Source organism: Caretta caretta, chromosome 11, assembly GCF_965140235.1.
Source record: "Caretta caretta isolate rCarCar2 chromosome 11, rCarCar1.hap1, whole genome shotgun sequence".
NCBI classification, from domain to species: domain Eukaryota; kingdom Metazoa; phylum Chordata; order Testudines; family Cheloniidae; genus Caretta; species Caretta caretta.
In genome coordinates this window covers 39361814-39388513 of record NC_134216.1, presented here as the reverse complement: position 1 = coordinate 39388513, position 26700 = coordinate 39361814, and the positions used below count along the sequence as shown (strand labels likewise).

The following is a 26700-nucleotide window of genomic DNA, read 5'->3' as shown; positions in this document are numbered from 1 at the left end:
GAACAACACATACTTTGGACAGAGACATCTTTTACGGGAGGACTTATTAAAGGGGTTACGCTAAATCCTAATAAAGAGGAGAGGATAGAAGTTGATACATACAGGTAGGAATCAAGAGAAACAGTCAAATGACAAAGAGTCCCATTCAATTACATCTCATGAACACAGACAACTAAATATTGGCAAATTTAATCAAGTGCTTGTATACAAATGCTAGAAGTCTAAATACTAAAGGCCTGTCTACACATACAGCGCTGCAGAAGTGAAGCTGTACCGATGGAGCTATAGCACTTAGTTAAGACACTACCTATGCCAACGGGAGATCTCTTCCCATCCCTTCTCAAGAAGCAGTAGCTATGTTGATGGGAGAAACCCTCCTATCAACAGAGTGCTGTCTATACCAGGAGTTCAGTTGGTATACCTACGTTGTTGAGGAGTGTGGATTTTCTACACTCCTGAGCGATGTAGTTATGCAGTCGTAAGTCTATAGTGTAGAACAAGCCTAAAATGGCTGAACTTGAGTGGCTGGTATTGATATAATAGGTATCACAGAAACTTTGTGGAATGAAGATAATGAATGGGACATGATCATACCAGGATCAAAGTATACAAAATGAGTAGCACTATATGTGAAAGAAAGTAAGTATAGTAAAAATCTTAAATAAATCAAACTGTACCATAAAATCTCTATGGATAGAAATTCCATGGTTGAATAATAAGAGTATAGCAGCAGGAATATACTACTGACCACCTGATCAGAATGGTGATGGTGATTTTGAAATGCTCAGGGAGATCACAGAGACTACAAAAAACAGAAAACCCAATAATAATGGGCGATTACAACTATCCCCATATTGACTGGAAACATGTCTCCTCAGAATGGGATGAAGAGATAAAATTCTGAGACATTAATGACTGCTTCTTGGAGCATCTAGTACTGGAACCCACAAGGGGAGAGGGAATGCTTGATTTAGTCCTAAGTGGCGCAAAGGATCTCACCCAAAAGGTGAATATAGCTGAACTGCTTGGTAATAGTGACCATAATGTAATTAAATTTTATATTCTTGTAGGGGGAGAAATACCAAATATACCCACCACAGTAGCTAACTTCAGAAAGGGGAACTACACAAAAAGTAGGAAACTGTTAAATGAAAATTAAAGTCACAAGAGTGAAATGCTTGCAAGTTGCATGGAAACTTTTTAAACACATCATAACTAAATGTATACCCCAAATTAAAAAAAAAAAAAAAAAAAAACAGTAAGAGGACCAAAAAACAACAGAGTAAAAGAGGCAGAGACAAAAAGTGACCCTTTAAAAACTGGAAGTCAAATCCAACTGAGGAAGACAGAAAGGAGCATAATCCCCAGCAAGCCAAGTGTAAAAGTATAATTAGGCAGGCCAAAAAAGAATTTGAAGAACAATTAGCAAAAGACACAAAAACTAACATGAAAATTTTTTAAGTAATTCAGAAGTGGAAAGCCTGCCAAACAATCAGTGGGGCCACTGGACAATCGAGGTGCCAAAGGAGTGCTCAAAGAAGACAAAGCCATAGTGGAGAAGCTAAATTAATTCTCTGTATAGGTCTTTACTGCAGAATATGTGAGGAAGATTCCCACATCTAAGCCATTCTGTTTACGTGACATATCCGAAGAACTGTCCCAGACTGAGGTGTCAATAGAGGTGGTTTTGGAACAAACTGATAAATTTTACAGTAATAGGTGACCAGGACCGGATGGTATTCACTCAGGAGTTCTGAAGAACTTCAAATACGAAATTGCAGAACTACTAACTGTGGTATGTAACCTATTGCCTAAATGAGCCTCTGTACCAAATGACTGGAGGATAGCGAATGTAATGCCAATTTTTTAAAAATGTTCTGGAGGCAATCCTGGCAATTACAAGGCAGTAAGCTTAACTTAAGTACCAGGAAAACTAGTTGAAACTATAGTAAAGAACAAAATTATCAGACACATAGATGACACAATATGTTGGGGAAGAATCAACACAACTTATTTAAACGGAAATCATGCCTCACCAATCTATTAGAATTCTCTGAGTGTCAACAAGCATGTGGACAAAGGTGATCTAGTCAATATAGTGTACTTGGACTTTCAGAAAACAAGGTCCCACACCAAAGGCTCCTGAGCAAAATAAGCAGTCATGTGATAAGAGGGCAAGTCTTTTCATGGATCAGTAACTGGCTAAAAGATAGGAAACAAAGGGTAGGAATAAATGGACAGTTTTCAGAATGGAGAGAGGTACAGAGTGGTATCCCACAGTGATATGCACTGGGGCCCGTGCTGTTCAATATATTCATAAATGATCAGGGAAAAGGGATAAACAGTCAGGTGGCAAAGTTTGAAGATGATACAAAATCACTCAAGATTGCAATCTGCTTTGGACTGAACAGAGGCCTTGTCTACACTATTGGGGTAAGTTGACCTAAGTTATGTTCCTCCAGCTACGCGAATAACATAGCTGGAGTCAACGTAGCTTAGCTCGACTTACCACTGTGTCTTACCTTGCTCCTCTCGTTCCAGTGGACTACCAGAGTCGACCAGAGAGCACTCTGCAGACTTATCTTCACTAGACCCACTAAATTGACCCCCACTGCATTGATCGCAGCAGCGTCAATCCCTGGTAAGTATAGACATGGTCTAAGACTGGGATCTCACTAAATGGGGTGATTGGGGAACAAAATGGCAGATGAAATTCAATGTTGATAAATTCAAAGAAATGCACATTGGAAAATATAATCCCAACTATACAGACAAAATGATGGCATCTAAATTAGTTGTTACCACTCAAGGAAGATCTTTGAATCATTGTGGAAAGTTCTCTGAGAACATCCACTCAATTTGCAGCAGCAGTCAAAAAAGCCAACGTTAGGAACCATTAGGAAAGGGATCAATAATAAGACAGAAAATATCACAATGCCACTATATAAATCCATGGTACACCAACACTTTGAATTCTGCTTGCAGTTCTGGACACCCCATCTTAAAAAAATATATAAGAATTATAAAAAGTACAGAGAAGGGCAACAAAAATGATTAGGGATCTGGAACAGCTTTCATAAGAGGAGATATTAAAAAGACTGGCACTGTTCATATCGGAAAATGGATAACTAAGGTGGGATCTGACAGAAGTGATTAAAATCATGAATGGCGTGGAGAAAGTCAATAAAGAAGTGTTATTTACTCCTTCCCATAACACAAGAACCAGGGGTCACTAATGATATTAATAGGCAGTAGATTTAAAACAAACAAAAGGAAGTATTTCTTCACACAACACACAGCCAATCTGTGGCACTTGTTATCAGGGGATGTTGTAAAGGACAAAAGTATAACTGGGTTCAAAAAAGAATTAGATAAATTCACAGAGGATAGATTCACCAATGGTTAATTAGCCAAAATGGTCAGGGATGCAACCCTATGCTCTGAGTGTCCCTAAACCTCTGTCAGAAATTGGGACAGGACAGGGTATTCATCAGATGCTCTTTCACCTACATCCAGTGCATACACAGGTATATGTATGTGTAGTGGTGCAAGGATGCATGCATAGAGCAAATCCAAAATGAAGGCCAGGACTTTTAATCTACTGGTCTCAAAAAGTCTTCTGCAGTTTGTTCCTCAAGTCTGACACATTCCCACCACCAGTTAACAAAAAGAAAAGTCACATTTTCACATCTATGATGTAGCCAGAGGGCTGTGTATCAGAACTATGAATAAGGCAACACACACACACACTCAGGGTTCCGATGCTTCAGTCTCTTGATTACTATTACCCCTTACTCAGCATTACATTGTAGCCGAGTTCTGTGTTCTGCTTCCTCTCATTCCTAAAAGTTATTTGCATTGATGTAAGATCTTCTACCCAAAGGCCTCGAAATACTTCATTAACAATGGATTACACCTTGCAATCCCCTGTGTTATGTCCATTTATCATTATTAATATTTTTATTGTGATTGGGCCCATCGATCCCAGTTAGGATAAGCACCTTTTTGTGCTAAGCACTGTACAGACAGATATGAAGATGCAGTCTTTACCCTGAAGATCTCATGTATCTAAGCAGAAAAGACAAACAAACAGTGATAAAGACAACATGTAAGAAAAGATCAAAAAGGTATATAATCTTGTTGGTTCCTTTTAATTTGCTTTGTGCTTCCCCTGCACACCAAACCATCCCATTTGTCATGTTCCTCTGTACCAGATATGGACTGGCTACAGACCTTGCTTATACACACCAGATGTGTTCGGCATAAGCTCCTTTAATGCTCTGCCAGGTATGGCCGGGGTTCGTTTAAATAAGGTATTTCACAGACTGTGCCTACCGTTTACACTGACACTATCACCCTGTCTTTGAAGTTCCGTACATATCAGTCTGTTAAGAGTCTCTGAATCTTACTGGTTTCCTAATTACACGACATAAACACTTAACAACTTGGTCATCTGGCTGTCCACTAGTTGCAACCACTGGCTGTGGTCAGTTTGGAATACTTTAGTCTTCTTCATGAGAAGAAACTTGGAGAGTGGTCAGTTTGGATGAGCTATTGCCAGCAGGAGAGTGAGTTTGTGTGTCCGTGTCCCGGGGGGGGTGAGAGAGCCTGGATTTGTGCTGGACATGGCCCACCTTGATTACCATGCACATTGTAGGGAGAGTGGTCATTTTGGATGAGCTATTACCAGCAGGAGAGTGAGTTTGTGTGTGTATGGGGGTGGGGGGGTGAGAAAGCCTGGATTTGTGCTGGACATGGCCCACCTTGATTACCATGCACATTGTAGGGAGAGTGGTCACTTTGGATGAGCTATTACCAGCAGGATAGTGAGTTTGTGTGTGTATGGGGGTGAGGGGGTGAGAGAACCTGGATTTGTGCAGGAAATGGCCCAACTTGATTATCATGCACATTGTGTAGAGAGTTGTCACTTTGGATGGGCTATTACCAGCAGGAGAGTGAATTTGTGTGTGGGGGGGTGGAGGGTGAGAAAACCTGGATTTGTGCTGGAAATGGCCCAACTTGATGATCACTTTAGATAAGCTATTACCAGCAGGACAGTGGGGTGGGAGGAGGTATTGTTTCATATTCTCTGTGTATATATAAAGTCTGCTGCAGTTTCCACGGTATGCATCCGATGAAGTGAGCTGTAGCTCACGAAAGCTCATGCTCAAATAAATTGGTTAGTCTCTAAGGTGCCACAAGTACTCCTCTTCTTTTTGCGAATACAGACTAAAACGGCTGTTACTCTGAAACCGTTCATGAGTATAGTTTGTGGGGACCAGAGGAGGTTTTGCCCCCCAAACTGCAAGCCCTGATCAGGTGTAGAACCTGGGGTTAAGTTGATTTGAGGGAGAAAGATAGATTAAAATCATAAGAATCCAGACACTGTCTCTCAATGTATAATTATTTGCTGAAAGTCAAATTTGGGGCCTAAAAATATTGATATTGTCCTTTTAACGACATAATGACATAGCATGCCAATGAATACCCATAAAATAAAGACCCTGTACGATACGCAGTATTCTGTTCTTATACTACTGAGTATGATCAACTTACAATGCTGTATATCTGTCCATTGCAGATTGCACATCTCTACGGTAAACTGTACGAAGAATTACCATGACTGGGTCAAATTCTTTATCCCAGATATCAGCTGTTTAAAAAAAAAAAGCAAGCATAAATTAACATTAACTTCTAAACACTATAAATTATTCTAGATTATTTTGTTAATTAGATTACAGGAGGCACATGTATTTTATGTAATTTTTAATTTTCTAAATTGTCTTCAGCAGCAGACAATGTAGCTTAGTTTCTTACTTTTTCATACATCAGTGCATATCTTCACAATTAAAGATATTTTCTCTCAGTTACACAATAAAAATTAAAAAGTAAGAACTTTTCAGGCAATAGATAGCTTTTACTAAGCAGCTTGACTTCAATACCTTGTAGAACTTCATTTATTTTTGTATAATACCTTACATTATACAAAAAAACTTGTATGATGCCTCTCAAATGACAACTGACTATAAAAGAAAAACTGGATTTATAAAGCATCATTCAAAAATTATTTCAAAGCCCTGAATAACAGCAGTGTTTCCTTAGTTGCAGTTCACATCCCCACTTTTTCATATTCATGATATTTTGCTTTATTTTGAACTCTTTTAGGAAAAGACAGAATTTGGTAAATATAGCCAGTCATGGAAATAAGAGATAATGAACAGGGTTAATGGTTGGATGACATTTAGGGGTTGTCTACACCAGGGAGAGGGGCGTTAAACTGGATTAAGTCAAAATAATCCAGTTTTAAAATACTTGTGTATGCACAACACAATTTATTGTAGTACACTGACTCTGTATTTATGGCAAACTCTGGAGTCCTCTTTCAAAGTGAACTAACTTTGCTGGAAATCAAGTTAGTACAGTCCATTGTTCATGTGCATGCAATGCTGTTGCAAACTACTTTGGCACTCTTCCAACAGCTACCCCACACTGCTTTGCAGGTTAATGTTACTGACCTGTTTACCTGTGTGTCCTCCCCTCCTCTGGGGTCAAGTTAACCAGATGTCCCCCCATTTATCAACTGGCACACAGCCAGAATTTGTCCTTTTGCTCATGGATTCCAGTTTCTCACCATAGCTACGATATTACTCCAGAAGCTCCACAACCTGCCTCAAGCAGCTGCTTGGAGCTGCACCAAAACCCTGGATCTTTTCACCATCTGGGGAGAAGTGCTGGGGCAGGAAGTTCTTGTGACAGCCACCGGAATAAAGACCTATTTTTGCAGACACTGCTAGACAAATGTCTGTGAGGAGCCAAGACCAAATGCCAAACAGTACTAGATAAAGAACAAGTAGCTCAGGAGGACCTACATTAAAACAAGGGATGACAGTGAAAAAATCTGGCCAGGGACATGTAACCTGTCAACTTCTTGAGATACTGGATAGAATTTTACATAACTATACAATCCAGAAACTTGTGGAGCCTGCTGCCCACTCACCCCTCCACTCCCTCAAAGATGACCAGAAAGACCAGCAAAATTCATTGGATGATGAACATGAGGAGACCCATGAAGAGATCACCCCCAGAAAGCCAGGATCTGTTCAAGACTCAGGATTCTGATACAGAAGATAGGAGAGCCAGATTCCTGACATGCAGCAACCAACTTCGATTCCCAGGCAGCAATGCAGACCAGGACTGACGAGGCTGATCCTATCGGTGTGTAAGTCTATTAATAATTTTTTAGATAATTTAATATTAAAGTTTTAATTCATTATTATTATTGTTATTACACAGCCTTGCTAGCCTGTGTTCTGGTGCCCCATGGCCATAGCCAGTGTAGGTAGATGTGAGCTAGAAGCCTTTCTGAGTCCAAGATCTCCACCTCCCTCCCTCAGCCCATGCTGTCTGTTTGGTGCCCCACATACCTTTCCAAGACAGCAGCTACTCTGGCTGGGCAACTCGCCTCCTTCTCATACTAAAGCCCCAACTACTGACCGTTTTCAGGCCCACACTATGGAAGGGATGCGTCCGTGTATCTATTTTCTTTTCCCCTTCCCTCAGCTGTCCTGCCTGGAGAACACCCACTCCACACACCCCAAATCCAGTTTGCCACCACAAAACGGCAGCTGGCAGCATAGCGAAGCCACAATCTCTATCCCCCCTCCCTCCTGCAGTAGATTCAAATAAGGAAAACATTATTTTGTGTGAAATGCGAAAGTTTATTGAGACAGCGATTACAGGAAAAGAAGTTTGGTTAGTGTTCTGACTTTACACAAAGATAGACATCGATACTGCATGCCCATACGGCCACAAAGGGTACAACCCCCTGCTGACGTACAAATGTCCTGTAACACCATTCTCAGTGATAATAGTGAATCTTCATATAATCAGTGCAGAAAGCTAGCTATTTTTCACAGCACTTTCAACATGTCTGCAGGGGAGATAAAGCAAAATCTAAGGCTCAGAGATAGTTGTTCAGCAATCATAAAGAATAGCTGCATGGCCTTCTCCCCAGGGTAGTTCGCAGCTCCCCTCCTCACCTACAGCACTTCTGGGGGAGAATCATCTTGGCGAATAACTTCACAGTGTATCTTGCTGGTCTGCCCTTTGCCTTTTTCAGTAAGGCCATTCTCTGCCTCCTAGTCACCCATCTCAGTGAAATGTCATCCAAAGTAAGGACAGACTAACGGGGATGTAGAGGGGATTACTATAGCGGCTCCCCCGTTAACTCGTCCTATTCCATGTATGCACCTCCAAGACACAGCAATACTGCAAAGGCAGATCAGGATCATAATTCCCAACAGCATCTCCATATCCAGAATATATTCCTGAACACACACTCACACACTCTCCCTCAGCCTCCAAGGCACAACTGCAAAGCCAAACAGTATATACTGCACAGACAAAAATCCCAATGCACGCATCATTGTGTCCAAGATTCCCTCCCGCCTGGAAAGAATCTCAGAGATGGTAAAACCAGAAATATGTGTGAAAAAATTGCTATCACATTCTCCCTAGAACATGAACCATAACCTCTTGTTATGAACAAATATCTGCACAGCTATGGCACCCTGCACTGGCCAGACCATTAAGGACAGGGATTTTATCAATGGCGGAGGGCTGGCAAACCTGAGCGAGAGAAAACGGAAAACTTGTGATGAAATGTTCATGGACATCATTTCAGAATCTATGCCCCCCATCCTCCACCAAAAAAATCCCACCCACACATCACCACACCACACCAGGAGAAATCCAGAGAGGTGGAGACAGAGAGCTGTGTCTGATGATGGGAAGGGAATCCAACAAGATGATTTCCAGGGAGATTGTTGCAGTGGCAAAGGACTGCATGGCAGTTGCCAGGGAAAGCGATGTTGTGGCCAAAGACAGTATGGAAAAAAGATAGTGAAATGCAGAGGCAACACCTGGAGGCAATTCAAAGCTAAGATGTCCTGTTGCAATTCATGCTACTACTAAAGCAGCAGGCAAGGCAGTACTGCAAACCAACACCCAGCCATGTTATACAGACCCTTCAACAGGGGTTCTCAACCTTTTTCTTTCTGAAGGCCCCCCGCAGTGTGCTATAAAAACTCCACGGCCCAGCTGTGTCACAACTGGTTTTCTGCATATAAAAGCCAGGCCAGCATAAGGGGGTAGCAAGGGCCTCATTAGGGCCTCATGCCACGCAGGGCATCGCGAAGCTAAGTTGCTCAGACTTTGGCTTTAGCCCCGGGTGGTGGGGTTTGGGGCCCCAGGCTACAGTCCAGCGTGGCAGGCATTTGGCTTTCTGCCCTGGGTCCTAGAGAGTCTAATGTTGGCCATGCTTGGTGGATTCCCTGAAACCTGCTCATGGGGGCCCCAGGCAGCCACAGACACCTGGCTGAGAACCACGGCCCTACAACACAGGCCTCTGGGAACAACAGCTCCTCCTCCCCACTGTCACCTGCAGCACTGCTGCCAGAAGCCATTCCCCTTGCAAACCCCAGCTCGGGGCACTGAGAACAGTGGCACCTGGGACCCCAGCTCCTTTGAGCCCTCTGTGGCCCCCAGTAATTTTGAGCTTCAGCGCTCAACACAAGAGGTGCAACAAACTAGAAGAGGCAGCACCAAGACATATACTTGCCTGTGATTCTAAGCTTCTTGAGCGTCGAGCTGGCTCCTGACGCCTGCACTTCCCTGCTTTGTTTCATTGCTTTTTTAATGAAACGACCTTTTGTGTTTAATACAGTGTTTCATAATCAAAAAAAGTCATTTCATTTTCATTTCAGTTGAAGGTTCATTTCTGTTTGTTCCTAACAGATTGTTTAACCATTAAAACCTTTAAAATGTCATTGTCGACAGTTCATTTTTCACAGAAAATAATTAACTTTGTACTAATTCGTAAGGCTTTACAAACACATGGAGGCAAAGACACAAGGTACAAGACAGACTGCCACAGCATTGCACTTCCACTGCCCATAAAAAAAAACCCCACTAAGCTGCACAAAAAACTTCCAGACCTTACCCCCTCCACTGGTCAACAGCTGGATGCACAGCAGCACAATTTCAGGCCGGAAGACTCAAATTAAGCGCAGTACACATTCCTGATGATATTGCCCCAGCTCTTTACATTCTGTATTAGGCACCTTGCTGGCAGCTCAACTACTGAGGAAGTCTCTGCACCTTAGCTTCCCACCCATCACTAAGGCACCTTAGCTTCCCACCCATCGCTAAGGCTCTCTCCTTTACTCTCACAAATATTGTGCAAAATACAACACACTGCTATAATCTTTGGAACTTTTTTCCTGCTGCTTCCAGCCTGTTCCACAAACAAACAGTGCCTTCCCCCCTACAAACAGCCAAATGCACACTCCAATTCCATTCTGCAACTACTGAGGCAGCAGTTAAACAGTTCCTTCCTTCTATCCAATTATCCTGTGAATGGCTTCATTGACCAGGGAAGCAGAGAATAAGTTGGGTCTCTCAAGATAACCGGAGCAATGTCCACCCCATTAATGTCCATAGCATGCCCACCGACAAGTCCATTGAAGTAAATAGAGCTGAGTTCCAAAAGATCCTAGCTTTATGGACCCTTCCAGACCACCCAGCATTTCTGTCCATAAGTTTGCTATGGTGGTGACAAGCCCTTGGAGCACAATGGAGAAATACCCCTTTCTGTTTATGAATTCTGAGGCCTGGTTGGGAGGGAGGGGACAAATAATAAGCATGTGGCTCCCATCAACTGTCCCAATCAGCTTGGGAATTCCATGTGTGCAAAGCCATCAATAACCATTGCAACAGTATTTTTTCCATGGCATCACACCAGCATGACAGTGTTGATCTCTCCTTGCCAAATTGGTTTGCTACAGACTGGAAGCATTCAGTGGTGGTCACCTTACAGATGGCAATTGTTTTCCACTTGCACATGGATATGGGCACAGCACATTGCTAGGCTGCCGCTATACTTCTGGAGTTAGCTCAGTACACATATCCAGAAAGGTTGCCTTCCCCATCCTGAAATTCTCTCACTGCTGCTGGTCACCTCAGGTCTGCAGAACAATCCTTCCCTACCAATCCGTGCTAGTTTCCAAAGCCCAGAAATGGCGCTGCATGCTGTGAAGCTGCTCAAGGAACCAGTCCTCTATCATCAGTTGCCTTTGGTCATCGTCTTCTTCATCCGTGCTCTGGTTCCACCACCACTGAAGTCCCTCCGACTGTCTTGTTACTGGAGGAGCTGCTGCCGCCATATCACCTGTTTGATGACGCAGCAGGCAAAGTTCCACGCCGAATTCATGCTGCTTTGAATACCGAAATACATCACAAGCAACCTCTACATATTCAAGTTTGCCAGCATAGCAGCGCGGAGCATTATTGGATCCATGCTGGCCGACAGCAGTTCAAAAATGGTGCTAGCCCACCCTTAAAGGAAGTACGGGGGGAGACAGATGAATCACCGAATTTTTTTCTTTTAACAATTTGAATTAGCCTGACTTCTGCTATGCATCCCACAATGCACAGTGAGAAAAATCCCAGAATTTCACACTGTTGAGCAGCAAAGCGAAGTAACATGGGATATCCTCTGGGAATGTTACATCCTCCATTCACAGCAAACTGTTGATGTTTGTACACAACAATGCGCTTTGACATAAGACACACCGTCCCATGTGCATGCAATTACTGTGACTTGCATACTGCCAAAAGCTCTGGTTAAACACCTCGTGTAGACAAGCCCTTAGTTACAAAGTACTGTGATTTTAAATTTATAAATTGTGCGTATAGTTCTTAATTCAATCTAGCCAACAATTCAGTTTCTTTTCATGTGTTTATGATCAATCATTTTGAAATTGGACTTACTTTTATAACAAACATTTACAGCTTTCACCTTATTTCTGGAAAAGGTTAGCATTCCTCTTCTCCTTTGAGATCATCAACTTCTCCTGCATTAAGTCCAATTTAGTCTGCAAGCTCCTCAGAACAGGAAAGGAGAGGTTACTTACTTTGTACTTGAGTTCTTTGAGATGTGTGAACCTATGGGCACTCCAAGTCAGGATACACATGCCCTTGATTGGATATTTTTGTCAACAGTGTCCACGGATCTGCATCTGTGCCCTATACAAACTCATCCCCAAATGAGGATATACAGAGAGGATCACCTCCAGTTTTTTCTCAACCACAAAATTCCCAAGATAGAGACTCCCAGGCAGAGAGGAAGGGGGGCAGGCCGCAGAGCACCCAGAGGAACACACATCTAAAAAAACTCAACTTACTGTACAAGATAAGTAACCTCTCCTCCTCCTCTGAGAAGCGTCCCATGGGTGCTACAAGTCAGGAGACTCCCTTCATCATGGAGGAGGGTGCCAAAGAAGTGGATTTAGTATGGACAATGTCACCAAAAACCATATCAGCCCTGGAAACAGCCACAAGAGCATAATGCCACTAAAATGCACATGGTGAAGACCAGGTGGCCACCCTGCAGATGTCTGAGATGAAGGTCAAGAGTCCAGGGGAAGCCCAGAAGAGCATAGTCCTGTCGAGGTAAAAGGCAAGAGCTCTTTTACTGCTCAGTGTATGGAGGCTCACTTCTTCTCTTGAAGAGTGAGGCTTGGTGTAAAATAACAGGAGATGAATCTCTTAACCTGGAATTCAGAAGAAACTTTAAGAAGGAAGCAAGGGTGTGGATGCAGAGACACCTTATAACACTGTGTATAGTGGCTCCACCATCAACAGTCCAAGCTCCCAAATCATCCTGGCTGAAGGAACAAGGTCTTAAAGGGACAAATGAAGGAGGGTACAACTCCCCATACGTTTAAATGGGGGTATCCCTCAGGGCACTGAGAACTAAGGTGAGGTCCCATGGTGAAGTTGGTTCCTTGGGTAGGAGGAAAGAGATTGAATAAGGCCTTTAATAAATCTTGTAGTGGTAGGATGAGCAAAGACTAAGAATCCTTCTATAGGAGGGTGAAAAGCTGCGATAGCAGCGAGATGAACTTTGACGGAGTTCAGTGATAAGCATGTGGTCTTTAAATTCAGCAGGTAAGCAAGGATGTGAGCCAAAGAGAATTTGACAGGACGTAAAGCTTCATGGTTGTACCAAGCCTGGAAGTGTTTCTACTTCTGCAGGTAAGTTTCCCTTGTTGTGGACTTTCTGCTATTAAAGTAGCACCCTTTGAATATCTGGAGAGCAGACTTGTTCTATACCAGAGAGCCACAAAGAAGCCAGGCCCTGAGATGACTGGGGTGGGGTGACCAAACTCTGGGTGAGTCAGGCTCAGAGGAAGGTGGCGAGGAGGCTGAATGGACATGCGGGTCAGCTCTAGGAATCACACCTGTCTCAACTCTCATGGTGCTAGGAGGATGGCCATTAATTTCTCATCTCAATTTATTTAGGAACTTGAGAAGTAGAGGTATTGGTGGACAAATGTACATCAGAACTCAAGGCCACGTAACAACCAACTCATCTCCCTTTAAGTTGTAGCTATGCCCTCCCCTTGAGCAGGATCGTCTGCACTTTGCATGGGGTGAAGTAGCAAAGAGAGATCTACCTGTGGATAGCTCCAGCTAAGAGATCTCTTGGAACACCTCATTGTTCAGATCCCACTCATGGTTGATGCTAAAATGTCTGCTGAGGGAATCCACCACTGTGTTCTGTAGTCCTAGTAGATAACCGCTGAGATCTATATGTGGTGTGATATACACCACTTCCATAGTTTTATGGATTCAGTGCATAAGGACCGGGATCTTGCTGTTCCTTTCTGACTGATGTAATACATCACTGCTCTGTTGTCCAGCATTATCCTGACTGGGTGAACCTTGATGTGTTGTACGAACTGTTGGCAAATTTAACGGACATTAAATTTGAGCTCTAATATGTTGATATGGAGGATCACCTCCTAAGGGGTCCATTTGCCCTGAGCTGTGAAGCTTTGGAAGTGGACACCCCAACCTATGAGGGAAGCATCTGTGGTGATAATCCTCATGAGAGGAGGCTGTACACATGGAACTCTGAGGCACACCTTTTGTGGGTCCTTCCGCCAGTTCAGACAATCAAGGACCTTCCGAGGTACAGACAGCAGCTTGTAGAGACTGTCTATTGGGGGTGTACACAGTTCTCAATCATGCTTGAAGACTCCAAAAGTGCTAAGGGAGTCACGAATATACGGCTGTCATGTGGCCCAGAAGTTGCAGGCAAGCCCTTGCAGTGATTTGTGGACTCTGTTGGATTGCTGAAACAAGGTTGGACATTGTGGTGAATCGGTCCCTGGGTAAGTACACTCTGGTGGAAGAGGAGTCCAGAGTGGCCCCAATTAAATCTATATGTTGTGTGGGTGTTAGGGTAGACTTCTCCATTCTGAAGTAGAAATATAGAGAATGAAACAGAGACAGGTGCTCCTTGCTGGTTGCTGTCTGTACTTTGAGAAGTGAGCAGCCCTTCAGGAGCCAATCATCCAGGTAAGGAAAGATGATATGCCCATCTAGTAAAGATAAGCTGCTGGGGCTGACAGAACTTTGATAAAGATCCATGGGGCAGTGGAGAGACCAAGGGTAGGACACAATACTGGGAGTGATCTCTGTCTACCACAAAACTCAGAAATAATTTCTGCACAGTAAGAATAGCAACATGAAAATAAGCATCCTTAAGTTCGAGGGAAATGAATGAATCTCCCAGATCTAGTGAGGGAATTATTATTGCTAGGGTCACCATTTTGAATCGCTGGGAGCAGATGAAGGTGTTTAAAGTCCTGACATTGAGCATTGGTCTCCACCCCCCATTTTTCTTTAAGACGAGGAAGTACCAAGAACAGAACCCTTCCTGAGAAAGTCTGGTGGGACAGGTTTGATTGCCCCCAGATCTTGGCAGGATCGTATCTCCTGCTTTAAAAGGTCTTTTTGAGAGGGGTTCCCGAAGACAGACTTACAACAAAAGGATGGACGGAATAGCTTGTAGAAATTTCCTCCAGAATCCAGCTGTCTGATGTGATGAGCTCCCAATAAGGTAAGAAATGAAAGAGATGCTCTCCATAAGAGTGGAAGGGGAATACGTGCAATGCAGGATCTAGAGTGGGAGTTAGTTTGTGACCCTCAACTAATGGGTCAAATGGATGTTTTGAAGATGTCCCTGGTTGAACGGTCGCTGAAAAGGAAGGCCCTTTCTTAGGGAATCTGGTCTTCTATGTGGGGAGCTTCAGCCAGTTTCATGGGCTAACAGTTGACTGGGAGAGATTGTTGAGCTGTCTGCAACCTGCTGTATTTTTTTTTTTTTTTGCAGGTGTATAGATGCCCTGAGCTTGTAGAATCACCTGATGGTCTTTGAGAGAATGCAGAAACCTCTCGAAGGCATCACTAAACAACTTTGCGCCTTCAAAAGGAAGGTCTTCAACCATATTTTGTACCTCGTGTGGGAGGCCAAAATACTACAGCCAGGAAGCTCAGAGCATGATTACTGCCGTAGCCATGGAACACGCAGCTGTGTCAATGGTATTGAGTGAGGCCCAGACAGATGCCTTGGAAACTGTCTGATCCTCTATCATGAGGGCCTGAAATTGTTGTCTCTGCTCCTGAGAAAGGTGTTCAATAGAGAAGAAAATTTTGAATAGACTGTGAAGTCATACTTTGACATCAGGGCTTGATAACTGGCTAGTCTATGCTGTAAGGAGGCCAAGAAGTAGGTTGTACAGCCCAAAAAGTCCAACTGTTTTAGGTCCATACCAGAGGGTGTTGAACAGAACCAATGTTGCCAATTCTGTTCACTGGCGCCACCTGCGAGTTGGGAATCAGACAGGAGGTACCCTAAGTCTCTGGGAGGGATGTACTACTTTTTGTTGGCTTGTTTACATGTTGGTGGTTGGAGTTGGCCACACTGTGTGTTGCAGTAAGCAAAGCTTCACTGATGGGCAAGGCAAACTTGCCCTGAGGAGATGAAGGAAGGATATCCAACATGAAATGTTGGGATTCCTGAATCTCATCTAATGGGACTTTTAAGTTGTCTGCCACCTTTTCTAGGAGTTCTTGAAAGGCCTTGAAGTCACTGGGGTAAGATGGTGGGGGAGGCATGATAGCCTCATCTAGAGATGAGGAGGATTTGTGGGAAGGTGGTGTTTCTTCCTCTTCCACTAGTGCCCTCTCTGGAGGGATCTGGGGGCATCAGTTTATGTTCCTAATAGGACCTCTTTTGTGATGGCACAATGTAGAAAGACACCATAATTAACCTACAGATTCCAATAAGCCTAAACTCTCAGAAGACCAGAACAAAGAGGCTGACCCAGAAAAGTCTCTGTTATTATGAAAAATATTTTTTAAAAGGATACCTCCAGTATTAATTCTCCAGTGTTTTCCTACGAAAAATTACAGATTTCCTATTCAACATTTGGTAGATGAAAAATAGATGCTTTAGGTATTTAAGTCATATTAAAGAGATTTCAGATTTTCAATGGCTGTGGATATGCCTGAGCTTATTTTACAGACTAGTCATTTACATGCTAGCAGGCAGGAAGAAAGATAATTGAAAACAAAAACTCATTTTGCCATGGAATCAGAGTAGAAAGCACAGTATTTTGAACATCAACTTTACATAAGTTTCTATACACACGTTTTGTTTTAAAATAAACTCTCTTCCCAAACGGAGTCCAGAGATTTCAAGTTTCAGAGTAGCAGCCGTGATAGTCTGTATCCACACAAAGAAAAGGAGTACTTGTTTCACCTTAGAGACTAACACATTCATTTGAGCATAAGCTTTTGTGAGCTGCAGTTCACTTCATTGGATTCCGATGAAGCGAGCTGTAGCTCATGAAAGCTTATGCTCAAATAAATGTGTTAGTCTCTAAGGTGCCACAAGTCCTCCTTTTCTTTTTGCAGAGATTTCAAATCACACACAGGCTGCACTAACACCCTGAGAAATGTCCCCCTTCTCAGTCTGGTATTCTCAGACCAGACCACTGTGTCAGAGGGCAGGTAGGTTACAGTGTGCAGAACAGGCTATATAAGGAATCTTCAATGGGTGTTCTCGAACAAAGCAAATCAGGAAAGGTGGACAGATCTAAGGCACACCATTTCCAAGGAAGAGAAATTCTTAGACAATCTGGCAATAAAATTAAGCTAAGTTACAAACAAAACTACATTCATTCTTTTTTTTAAAAAATATATATATTTTGAAAATTCCTAAAATTAGTGTTCAAAATCCAGTGCTTTGCCTATTTAGATGTGCAGAATAAACTTCTACCTGTTCCAAATTCCCTTGATCATTAATAAGTCCTGTCTTCAAAAATATATTTCTGTTTTTGGACACAAGTTTAGTTATTTATGAACATAGAAAAATACTGTAGCTTTTATTCTAGCTTTAAATATGAATACATCACTGAGAACAGTGCTATCAGTGCATCAATACAGACCACAACGAACAGGTGAGAACTCAGTTTGCTTCTCTGAAGTCTTCATTTGCTGTTCTACTTAATTTTCAAATGAAGAGAGTGCTCTTACATAGCTCGTTTATCAGTAGCCCTCAAAGCACTTTACAAAGGAGGTGTCTGTCATGTCTCCATTTTACAGATAGGGAAACTGAGGCATAGAAATTGGAAGATTTCCCCAAGGTCCACCCAGCAGGCCTGTGGCAGAACTGGGAATAGAACCCAAGTCTCCTAAGTCTGAGTCCAGAGTTGCAGATCTCACTTGCATCTGTTAGTCATTTTCAGTTAGCATTACAGTAGAACCTCTGTACGTTATCCTAGTCACTACTTTAGTCACTGCAGATTGTTTACATGCAAACTTGGAAATTCCAATAAACAAATATGGAAGGATAATATATCATGTACATTACAGTTGTCAAAATAAATGATCAATCTTATAATATACTTTACAGTACTGCAGCCAATATACCATATAATAATTTGTCAAAGTAAGAAAATCTACCTAGGATATGTGGCTATTAAATCTTCTCTGAGGAGACACCAACATTTTTTGGTGTCTGACTCGAAGTATGCTAATCACTAACTGCAATTTAGCAAGATTCTTCTGGTTTTGATTTTAGCATTGGCTTGTGATGACACAAGACTAAGACCACGAATCTGTCACTGAGGTAACTGATTCTGTGATTTTACGAGCCCCTTGTGACTTCTTGAAAATTTCAATAATTCAGCCCTGGCCGGTGGGGCTCAGGTTCCAGCTTCACCCCGGCCAGCGGGGCTCAGTCTCCTCAATCAATCCATGCTTTATTGTTTATTGCTCACGTCCTGTCCATGACTTTTGATAAAAATACCCATGACAAAATCATAGCCTTATACATGGTTAATGCTTGCCTCATTGGGGCTTATGTTTGGACAACAGGTAAAAACTCATTTTACATCCAAACTCATTCTATGTCCATCAGTACTTACTATGCAAGAAAATGATTAAAAAGTCAAAACAAACAGAAGGGATAAATAATTTATTTTTACCATGAAAAGCATCTTCCATCTATGTAACTTGCTTATAAAAAAAATGTGAATTATTATACCTTTGGGTGTATACATTCCTTGTTGCATAGAACCTCCAGGTTCAAAAACGGGAGCTTTAAAATCAGCAACTGCTGACAACATTGATTCAAAGCTTAAACTTCCTGGAACAATGCCACTTTTGGGATTGGGGTTTTCTGGAATGTGATCTTTATGTTAAGAAAAACAATTGTTATCAAGGACTATTTAACAGCAGAAATATAGCACATCACTATTTTCTTTTGTCTTATATTTTAAGAGCTTCATTTAAGATGCTAAACTTTTGCAATGTTTTAATTTCACCACAAGAGGTCTATGTACTACAGCAGTTCCAGTGCAATCAAATTTGTATTGTACCATATCAACACTTTTGGCGTATAAATTTTAATTCTGTACACTACTTGCATTATTGCTCAAGCTGCTATGGTCTTATTCAGGGATTATATACTAAATGCACACGTTCTTGAACATGCTGTTAAACTTGTGCAGCTACCAATAAGGTGTGCTGGGGAGGATTGTTTAAACTTTCCAAAAATCTCTTCTCTCAATTAGCAATCTTTCTGTATAGAAACACTCTCATCCGCAGAAAGTAAGTCTTGAAAGTGAAAATGTCAAGCAAGCTCACTGATTGGCCATTACACATACATACGCACTCACATGCACACTTTTTGTTATTAAAAAAAGTACATGCTTGTATCCATGTGATAAATAACGATCATTTTTCCCTAGTACTATTAGTAACATATATTATTTTGAGTTAGAGTTAAGCACAAACAAAGTAAGCAGATGACTGGGACCCACAGACCTGAAAGCTCTGTAAACTGGGTTGACCAGATCTGATTTTATGGAAGTGGTAACCTGCAGGGGAACAACTCATTTCCTGATCTCCCGTTCTGGCAGTCCCCAAAATCAGAAGGTCAGCCCTGCTTTAGCTATTTTAACTTTTGGCAAGCAATAGGATTTATAAAAATTTAAGTAAGCCATTAGCGTTGAGTAAATAGGCAGCTAGGCTGACCCACAAACCAAGAGGCTCTTGCAGAAATGGAGGAAAAAGGGGGTGGGTAAGAGAAACTTGGCATTGACTCTCTCGAAGAAGAAGAAAAGTTGGTGAACTGCAAATACAGAGACAAGTATATTCATTAATTAGTCTGGTTTTAAGTATTAATAGAAATCCTCCTCAGCATGAAAGGGTGACATAAAAGTTGCTGAAAAGGAGGCTATATGATTTATGTGCAGGGAAAGATGAGCGGTGGAGTGCTTGATGGTAGAAGGAAAATTTAGGAAGGGGGAAAACGAGTGGATTTAACTAAAAATATTAAAAGTAATATTGTGTGTACAGCAGTGGGGGATGGATGGGAAGATATAGGTGGAAACACACTAGGGAAAGAAAAAACAAAATAAAATGGAAAAAATAGATTGTGAAACTAGCATGATGTGCACATATCATTCCTAAGCACTCATATTATTACCTTATTATTGTAAACCTCAAGCTACTTTTCACCATTTCTGCCTTTAAATTATTGCTGTCACTTACTGCACTATGTTTACAATTGACTGCAAGTTCTTTAAGGAAAAGATCATGTCTATTTTACTTGGCTGCAAAGCACCTAGTACACTGTGAAGACAGCTAAAATGTATTGCAAATCCTCACATGTATCATTTTCATACAAACAATTAAAGAAGACTAAAGTACTGAAGAAAATTTCATTGTGATCAACAGCATCATAATCCTATAACATCTGCCCACAACTCCTAAAGCTTGAGGTTATTACGAGCGAGCAATATTGATGGCATCGTGCACAAGCTTTAAAATTCTGCAAAACACAGATTTCTTTTATAGTACTATTTACACACAGAAATCAAAATAAATAAGTTAACAGATTCCAAGGATATGAGATCCAGTAGTGAGCTATGAGTCCTGTCGTTCATACAGAGCTGGGCTACCATCTCTGCTCTGAGGATCTCGTCATCTGTCATTCCTAGGACAATAAAAATAAAATTAAATACCCTGTACAAGTTGTATGGGTAAAGAAAAAGGGGATACACAGGCACACACATGCAGTCAAATCTCAGTAAGTTAAACACTAATTACAAATGTGAGACTCAACAGTTTGATATCCAAGTTAACACAGTTACATTGTTACAATTCAATTCAAAGATTTCTGGTCGATTCCCAAAGATGTCCACAAGAATTTACTAAACTATTCCTATTTTCTTATAAGAGTTCTCTGTGTATTTGGAAGTTGTGTAAAGTAACAGCTCACTGATATTTCTCAATACATATGCTATTTTGAAAACAGACCATTGCACAGTAGACAACACTAAAACATGTTTTCTAAAGACTGCATTGTAAAGCACGGTAATAAATGAAGCTTAATAAAACACAACAGAATGCAAGTTTTAGCCAAGATTTTAAGTAATCACTTAGGCCCAATACTGCAAACATTTATGCACACTCTTAACTTCATACACATGAGTAATAATCATATGCATAAGTATTTGCAGTACTGGAGTTTAATTCATTTTTCTATGGCAATATCAAAATAATTTTATTCTGTGTTAAATACTGTATATTTTGGGGGGAGAGGAGAATATACCAACAAAAAATCACAGGAAAGGTTTCACAGATCCTGTGTCCCTAGCTGAATGTTTGGAATTTATGCCACTGAAGCACTATCAAATTAGCATACTTCACACTTATTGTACCAACTAGCACATGTTTCTACATCAGTAACATTAGAAATGCTGAAAAGGGTGATTACAAAGCTCAGTTCAGCTAGCTCTCAGTTCAGCATAATTCTGAATAAAGATCAGTGTCATAACACTAAGCTATATCTACAGGACTTTATCGGGGGTAATTCCCCTCCCTCACTCTGCAGGTATGGAAGGCCCAACAGACAGGATAACTGCGGTAGTTGCATGGCTCACGTTTGGGCCAAGATGTAGGAAGCGCATGCAGAGAGACTGAATGCCACAGCAAGTGCTCTGAAAGGGTAATTTGTGCAAAGCTGCAGAAGTAATTTATGGAATGGGTTAATGCTAGTGGATCCAAAGCAAGAAGAGCAGCAGCCACTGTGGCAACAGTAACGCTAAAGTTTTACCAGCTGCCAAGTTTTGCGTGGCCGGGGAGAAGGTTTGGTACAAGACCAGGATTTTGCCCCAGGTTACTGGCAAAGATATTTTCTACATCATTTCTATTACAAATTAACAGAAAAGGAATATTCACAAAGCTGAAAATATTGCACATTTGCTTCTTCGCACATAATTTTTGAGGTGCCCAAGTGGGAAATGAGTCTCTCCTTTAATTCAACTGACTTGATAATGTCCTATTCAGTTTACTTGATACAAACAGCAGAAACCAAGTCATGTATATAAAAATAATATAATACAATAAAATTTCAGTTAATAAGGAAAGTCAAAGTTTCAACAGGGGAATAAGAAGCTCAATCATAAGAGATTATTACAAGTGGGAGCTTTAGGATTTGCTGATTCAAACACTAGTATTGACATTTAAGCTTCAATATACATCTCGTGATCATATGTATAAAAAAATTCAGCCATTTATTTCTCTCAAGAAGAGGAATGGACACCCTAACCCTGTATTTTGGCTGTTTCTAGTTTTTAGGATGGTTAAAATGAAGCAACTGATGAAACTGAAACCAAATTATAAACATAAAGAATGATCACTCAATTTTATTTAATAATTTTACTTATTCTGCTACAGGATAGCTATTAAATGCCAAAAGATTTAAAACCAAATACACATAAAATTCCATGTTACAGTAATATTTGTGGCTAGACAGTTGTGATTCTTACCTAAATGTAAGCGAAGACTTAACAGAATGACGAGAAATGTTAAGGCTCCTTCCAACATAGATCTCTCATGTTCTGAATCAAGAACTGTATTCTGATGCTGCGATGCCATTGTTAACAGATCTACCACCTTGAATCTACAGGACACAGAGCAAAGTTAGCGACCTCATTCTTCCGTATTAAGAGCCTGATGCCGAGAGGTGCGAAGTATCTGGGATTCCAACTGAAGCACCATTCAGGCCCAGGCCCAAAAGGAGTATAAAATAAGATGTACATAATCTAATTAGAAGCAATCCTTGAAGTGAAAGGCTTTTTATTTTCACAAGGTGTATCCTTACCTTCATTGTACCATTCTGATCCTATTCATACTTCACATTCAAATACATCACATTTATATCAATTGAATACTTGAAAGTAGGTTAGTTGGTATTCACATTTATGTCCTGCTTTTCTTCAGCCATGTCTATGCTACAGCAGCACAGTTACCGTGCTGCAGCTGTGATCCTGTAGCATAGACACTGCCTATGTCAGCAGACGGAGTTTTTCCGTCAACATAGGAAATCCACCTCTCTGAGAGACGGTAGCCAGGTTGACAAAATAATTCTTCCATCAACCTAGCTGCGTCTACAGAGGGGTTAGGCTGACCTAACTATTTGCACAGGGTGTGACATCTTTCACAGCCCTGAGCGACAAGGCTAAGTTGATCTAAGTTTTAGGTGTAGATGGAGATGCAAGCAGACTTCTTGTGATCCTCACTGCTATTCATTCTCCCCTTCAGTGTGGGAGTTCCAAATACTTACACACCAGAGTGTGCAACACTTCTAAAATTGGAAAGCTCAGGAGATTCAACTCTGGAGTTTCATAAACATATTGCACACACTGGCGTATAAATCCAAAACCAGCCCTGAGTGAAAGGGAGGATGAATGAAACTGCCACAGTGGAACCCATCAGTGCTGTGGTGCAAGAGGGATTCAGCAGGTCATACACCTTTTCCCCATGGTATATTTTAAATAGTCAGTAAGTGGCAGAATGCTATATAGTGGTATTCATTCTATCCTTATGCTTTGATCTTACCTTTCAAAAACTGATGAAATAAAATAATCTGGGTCAAGTCTAGAAGCACAGACCTGTAAAAACAAACATGGTACATTCACTTTACTCATCAATCATTAGCGTTCTTATAAACACAGTACTTGGGTTCACAGAAACTATACCTTACCTGTAACAGGTAAATGTCAGGATCAATCATGGAGTTACAAAAATGAGACTGCACATAAGTCATTGCTTGTCCTTTAATTTGTAGACCATTTCTTACCCACATGTTACTATGGATTTCAGAAAGGCTTGCCTATTTTTTAAAGAAAAAGAATTAGCTGAAATAAATATTTTGCAAACGTTCAAGGAAAATCAGCTATTCAGTTGTCTGTAGTCACACCATCAGCTGCAATCCCCTCAGATCTCAAAATCAGCAGAGCTGGACTATCTCAAAAGTTGGATGAGAGACACCCCAGAAAATACCCCTGATGCTGCAAAAAATTCAGTTGGTACCAGTATGTATGTGGTTCTCTTCTTGCTGAGACAGTACTGAATCCATGCATGAGGCATGATATTAAATTACAGTGGTGAATAAGACTTAAAACGAAGGCTTTGATCACTAAAAAGATACTGTACTATTTTTTGCAAGTTTGTTAACCAGGTGTCCTGCCCAAATTCAAAGTAAGGTATTTATATTCCACCACAGATCTGTAATATGTAGAATATGGTCCACTCTAAAAGAAAGGGCATTTCAGGAAATGGAGGGGTAGGCATGTGAAAAGATCCATGGTTCGTGATTCTTTATCCTGAAAAAGTACCCGAAAAATGAAGTGTGTGTCTTATAACAGATTATCAATTATTACAACTATTTCTCTTCATCTCCTAACTTGGATATAAACAGAATGTTAAGTGTAAAGCCACAGGCAAGAATCCTGCCCATCAAGGAATAAAGGGTCTTCACAACCCAGCCTCTACATTCACTCCTGCATATTCTGCATCCTCAATTTGTACATATTAATATTAATTGAATGCACAAATTGTTCCAAGCACAAGTATGTACTCAAATTTAGCAGTAGCTTTTTGAAAATGTGATCCTAAACATTAAGCATAGTCCTCACCTAGGGTCATTATATGATGTTAACAGTATTTGAAAAAGTAGTTATCTGATTCTAAGAATACTTTTCTAAGTTTATTCTGACAAATCACTGTAAAACTGTGCTTACAAGTGATAAACATTTCATATATTGCAAGGAGTTGTCACCTATGTTAATTTTTGTATTCCACAATTAATGTGTTTTTCCCCAGCTGTTTAGACATTTTTTAATATACTTAAACTATTTGGACTGGAAGAGGGGAAAAGAGATAGCTGTCCTCTTTCGTATTCTGTACATTCAAACCAAAGAAGCAGCCTGGCACCATACCTGAATCTGAAGTGGATGAATCATTAGTTTCATCAACATCTCCTGATCTGGTAAAATAGAATCCAGATCTAGCTCTTGGCATTTGACAGCCTACATACAAAATGGAGTATAAATTTTACTGAGAATATAAGGAAATGATTTTTTCATACTATAAACCAACACCACCTTATTTTCTTATAGAATATGGTAACAAATCCATGCTTACCTTACTCAAAAACATAGCATAGTAACGATGTAGTGGCAAATGAAAAGTAACCTGGTTAGGCGCTGGCTGCAATGAAAATACAATGCATTTTACCATCAAATACAAAAAAGTATACGAATCATACAGACTATCATTTCACCTGGCACATCCACTGCTGATGGCTCTTTCCGCTAGATATTGCTAACGTTACCGTATCTCTCCCCCTGCCAATGCTTCATCTCCCTTTTCCCAAACAGTTCAGGTTGATCTCTCCTGCCTAGCCGCTAGGATATTAGTCTCACCCCACCTGGAATCAGAGAAATGTCTCCCAAAACACCAGAGCTGCCCACACCCTAGTACTCCATACGAAATGGAGTGCAGAGAGTCTTTATCGTTGCTAAAGCTCTCCACTCTACTGCCTTGGAGTGCTCCTATGGCATCAATTGGTAGAACCTCAGTCTGAATACAAGTTCACATTAATTAAATTGGGGACTCCAGTGTTCTTAATTCACAGATGTATCACATCATACCCATGAATTACAAAGGTTTTAACAAGAGTAGCATTGTTTTTAACATGGTAATCCATCTGTTACGGTATTTAAAAGGATAATTTTCTTTCTCCTTTAAATAATAAAAAATACTTTAAAAGTTAATATTTTAACAAGTTTAACAAGACATTTCTGACAACACTTTGTTTAATCATATAAAGGATGCAAACCTCATCTACAAAGTTGATTGCATCAAACCAGTCCTGAAGTGCTTCAAGGCAGTACCTAACAACATTTCGTGTGTACTCTTGTGTCTCCTGCAATAAGAAAAATTATTTGACATTGCATCATCGTACATTGTACCACACTATTCAAAAACAGTTTTGCGTTTACAGTTTCATTAATACAATGGGGAAAATAGTTTGTTAACTAGTATGATGGTTTAAGGATTTTTTCAGTTCTTTCTGTTCATTTTTAAAACAGGGCACAAATACGGAATTTGCACAGTGTTTCTCTTTTTATTTAAAAAAAGTTTTCTTTTCCACCACTGAAAATTAACATGGTTTAACGATTTACCGGTGGTTGACACTGTCTTTCTCTACACTGAGGTTTTTCCCAAATTCATCAATGGCAGGAGTGCCAGCATACCAGAGCCTAGAATATTTTTGTTATTGTGTTATCCAGACCTGTTCTGAGCTGCGATGCAGGTGTCGCCCTCTATCACATTCAACCAAGTTTTATTAAAAAAAAAAAAAAAAAAAAAACTTTCATTTTATTGTGTCAACCAATTTACTTGGTACTGAATTAAGTTTTCCGGGTCTATAATTCCTAGGACCATCCCCAACACCATATTTTAAGAGACTAGTAAACATTTGCTACCCTCCAGTCCTTGGATGTAATAACAGTGGATTTAAATGTTTGTTCAGCCACTTGATTGAGTTCCTTTGAAATTCTTACAAACAACACTATTTGGTCTTGGTGGCTTAATGTTGTTTAATTTAATCTATTTGTTTTAGCACAGAAAAAGGAACCTGTGCATACAAAGGGACCTTTCATGCACAGATCTTAAAAGGAATTACTAAGCATCCAATATCCTATTCAAACATTTCTACTGCAATGTCTTTAGACTTTAGCAAACTCAGTGTAGTAAAATTCAGTGCTCACCACTAGATTAACAAATGTGAGTGTAATTATAGTGAACGTATAGGAGTAATTTTGTTTCAGGTTAACCATAAACTTTATTTATATATATATATATATATATATATATATATATATATATATATTTTCTCACATTGAAATGCAATTTAATTTAAATTGC

The 26700-nt window shown here is 40.6% G+C and overlaps 1 protein-coding gene across 4 annotated transcripts in view; it reads right to left on the bottom strand.

Annotated features, from left to right (window-relative positions):
• UBR3 (ubiquitin protein ligase E3 component n-recognin 3) overlaps positions 1–26700 on the bottom strand; it is a 211114-nt gene that overhangs the window by 123002 nt on the left and 61412 nt on the right. For all 4 annotated transcript variants that reach the window (XM_075117938.1, XM_075117939.1, XM_075117940.1 and 1 more), the window contains exons 11-19: positions 25610–25696; positions 24913–24978; positions 24708–24797; positions 23471–23599; positions 23326–23378; positions 22254–22387; positions 20332–20416; positions 18461–18603; positions 5557–5653 (exon numbers count right to left, since the gene is read on the bottom strand). In XM_075117938.1, coding sequence (XP_074974039.1) covers positions 5557–5653; positions 18461–18603; positions 20332–20416; positions 22254–22387; positions 23326–23378; positions 23471–23599; positions 24708–24797; positions 24913–24978; positions 25610–25696 — 884 coding nt within the window. The remainder of the gene's footprint in view (positions 1–5556; positions 5654–18460; positions 18604–20331; positions 20417–22253; positions 22388–23325; positions 23379–23470; positions 23600–24707; positions 24798–24912; positions 24979–25609; positions 25697–26700) is intronic.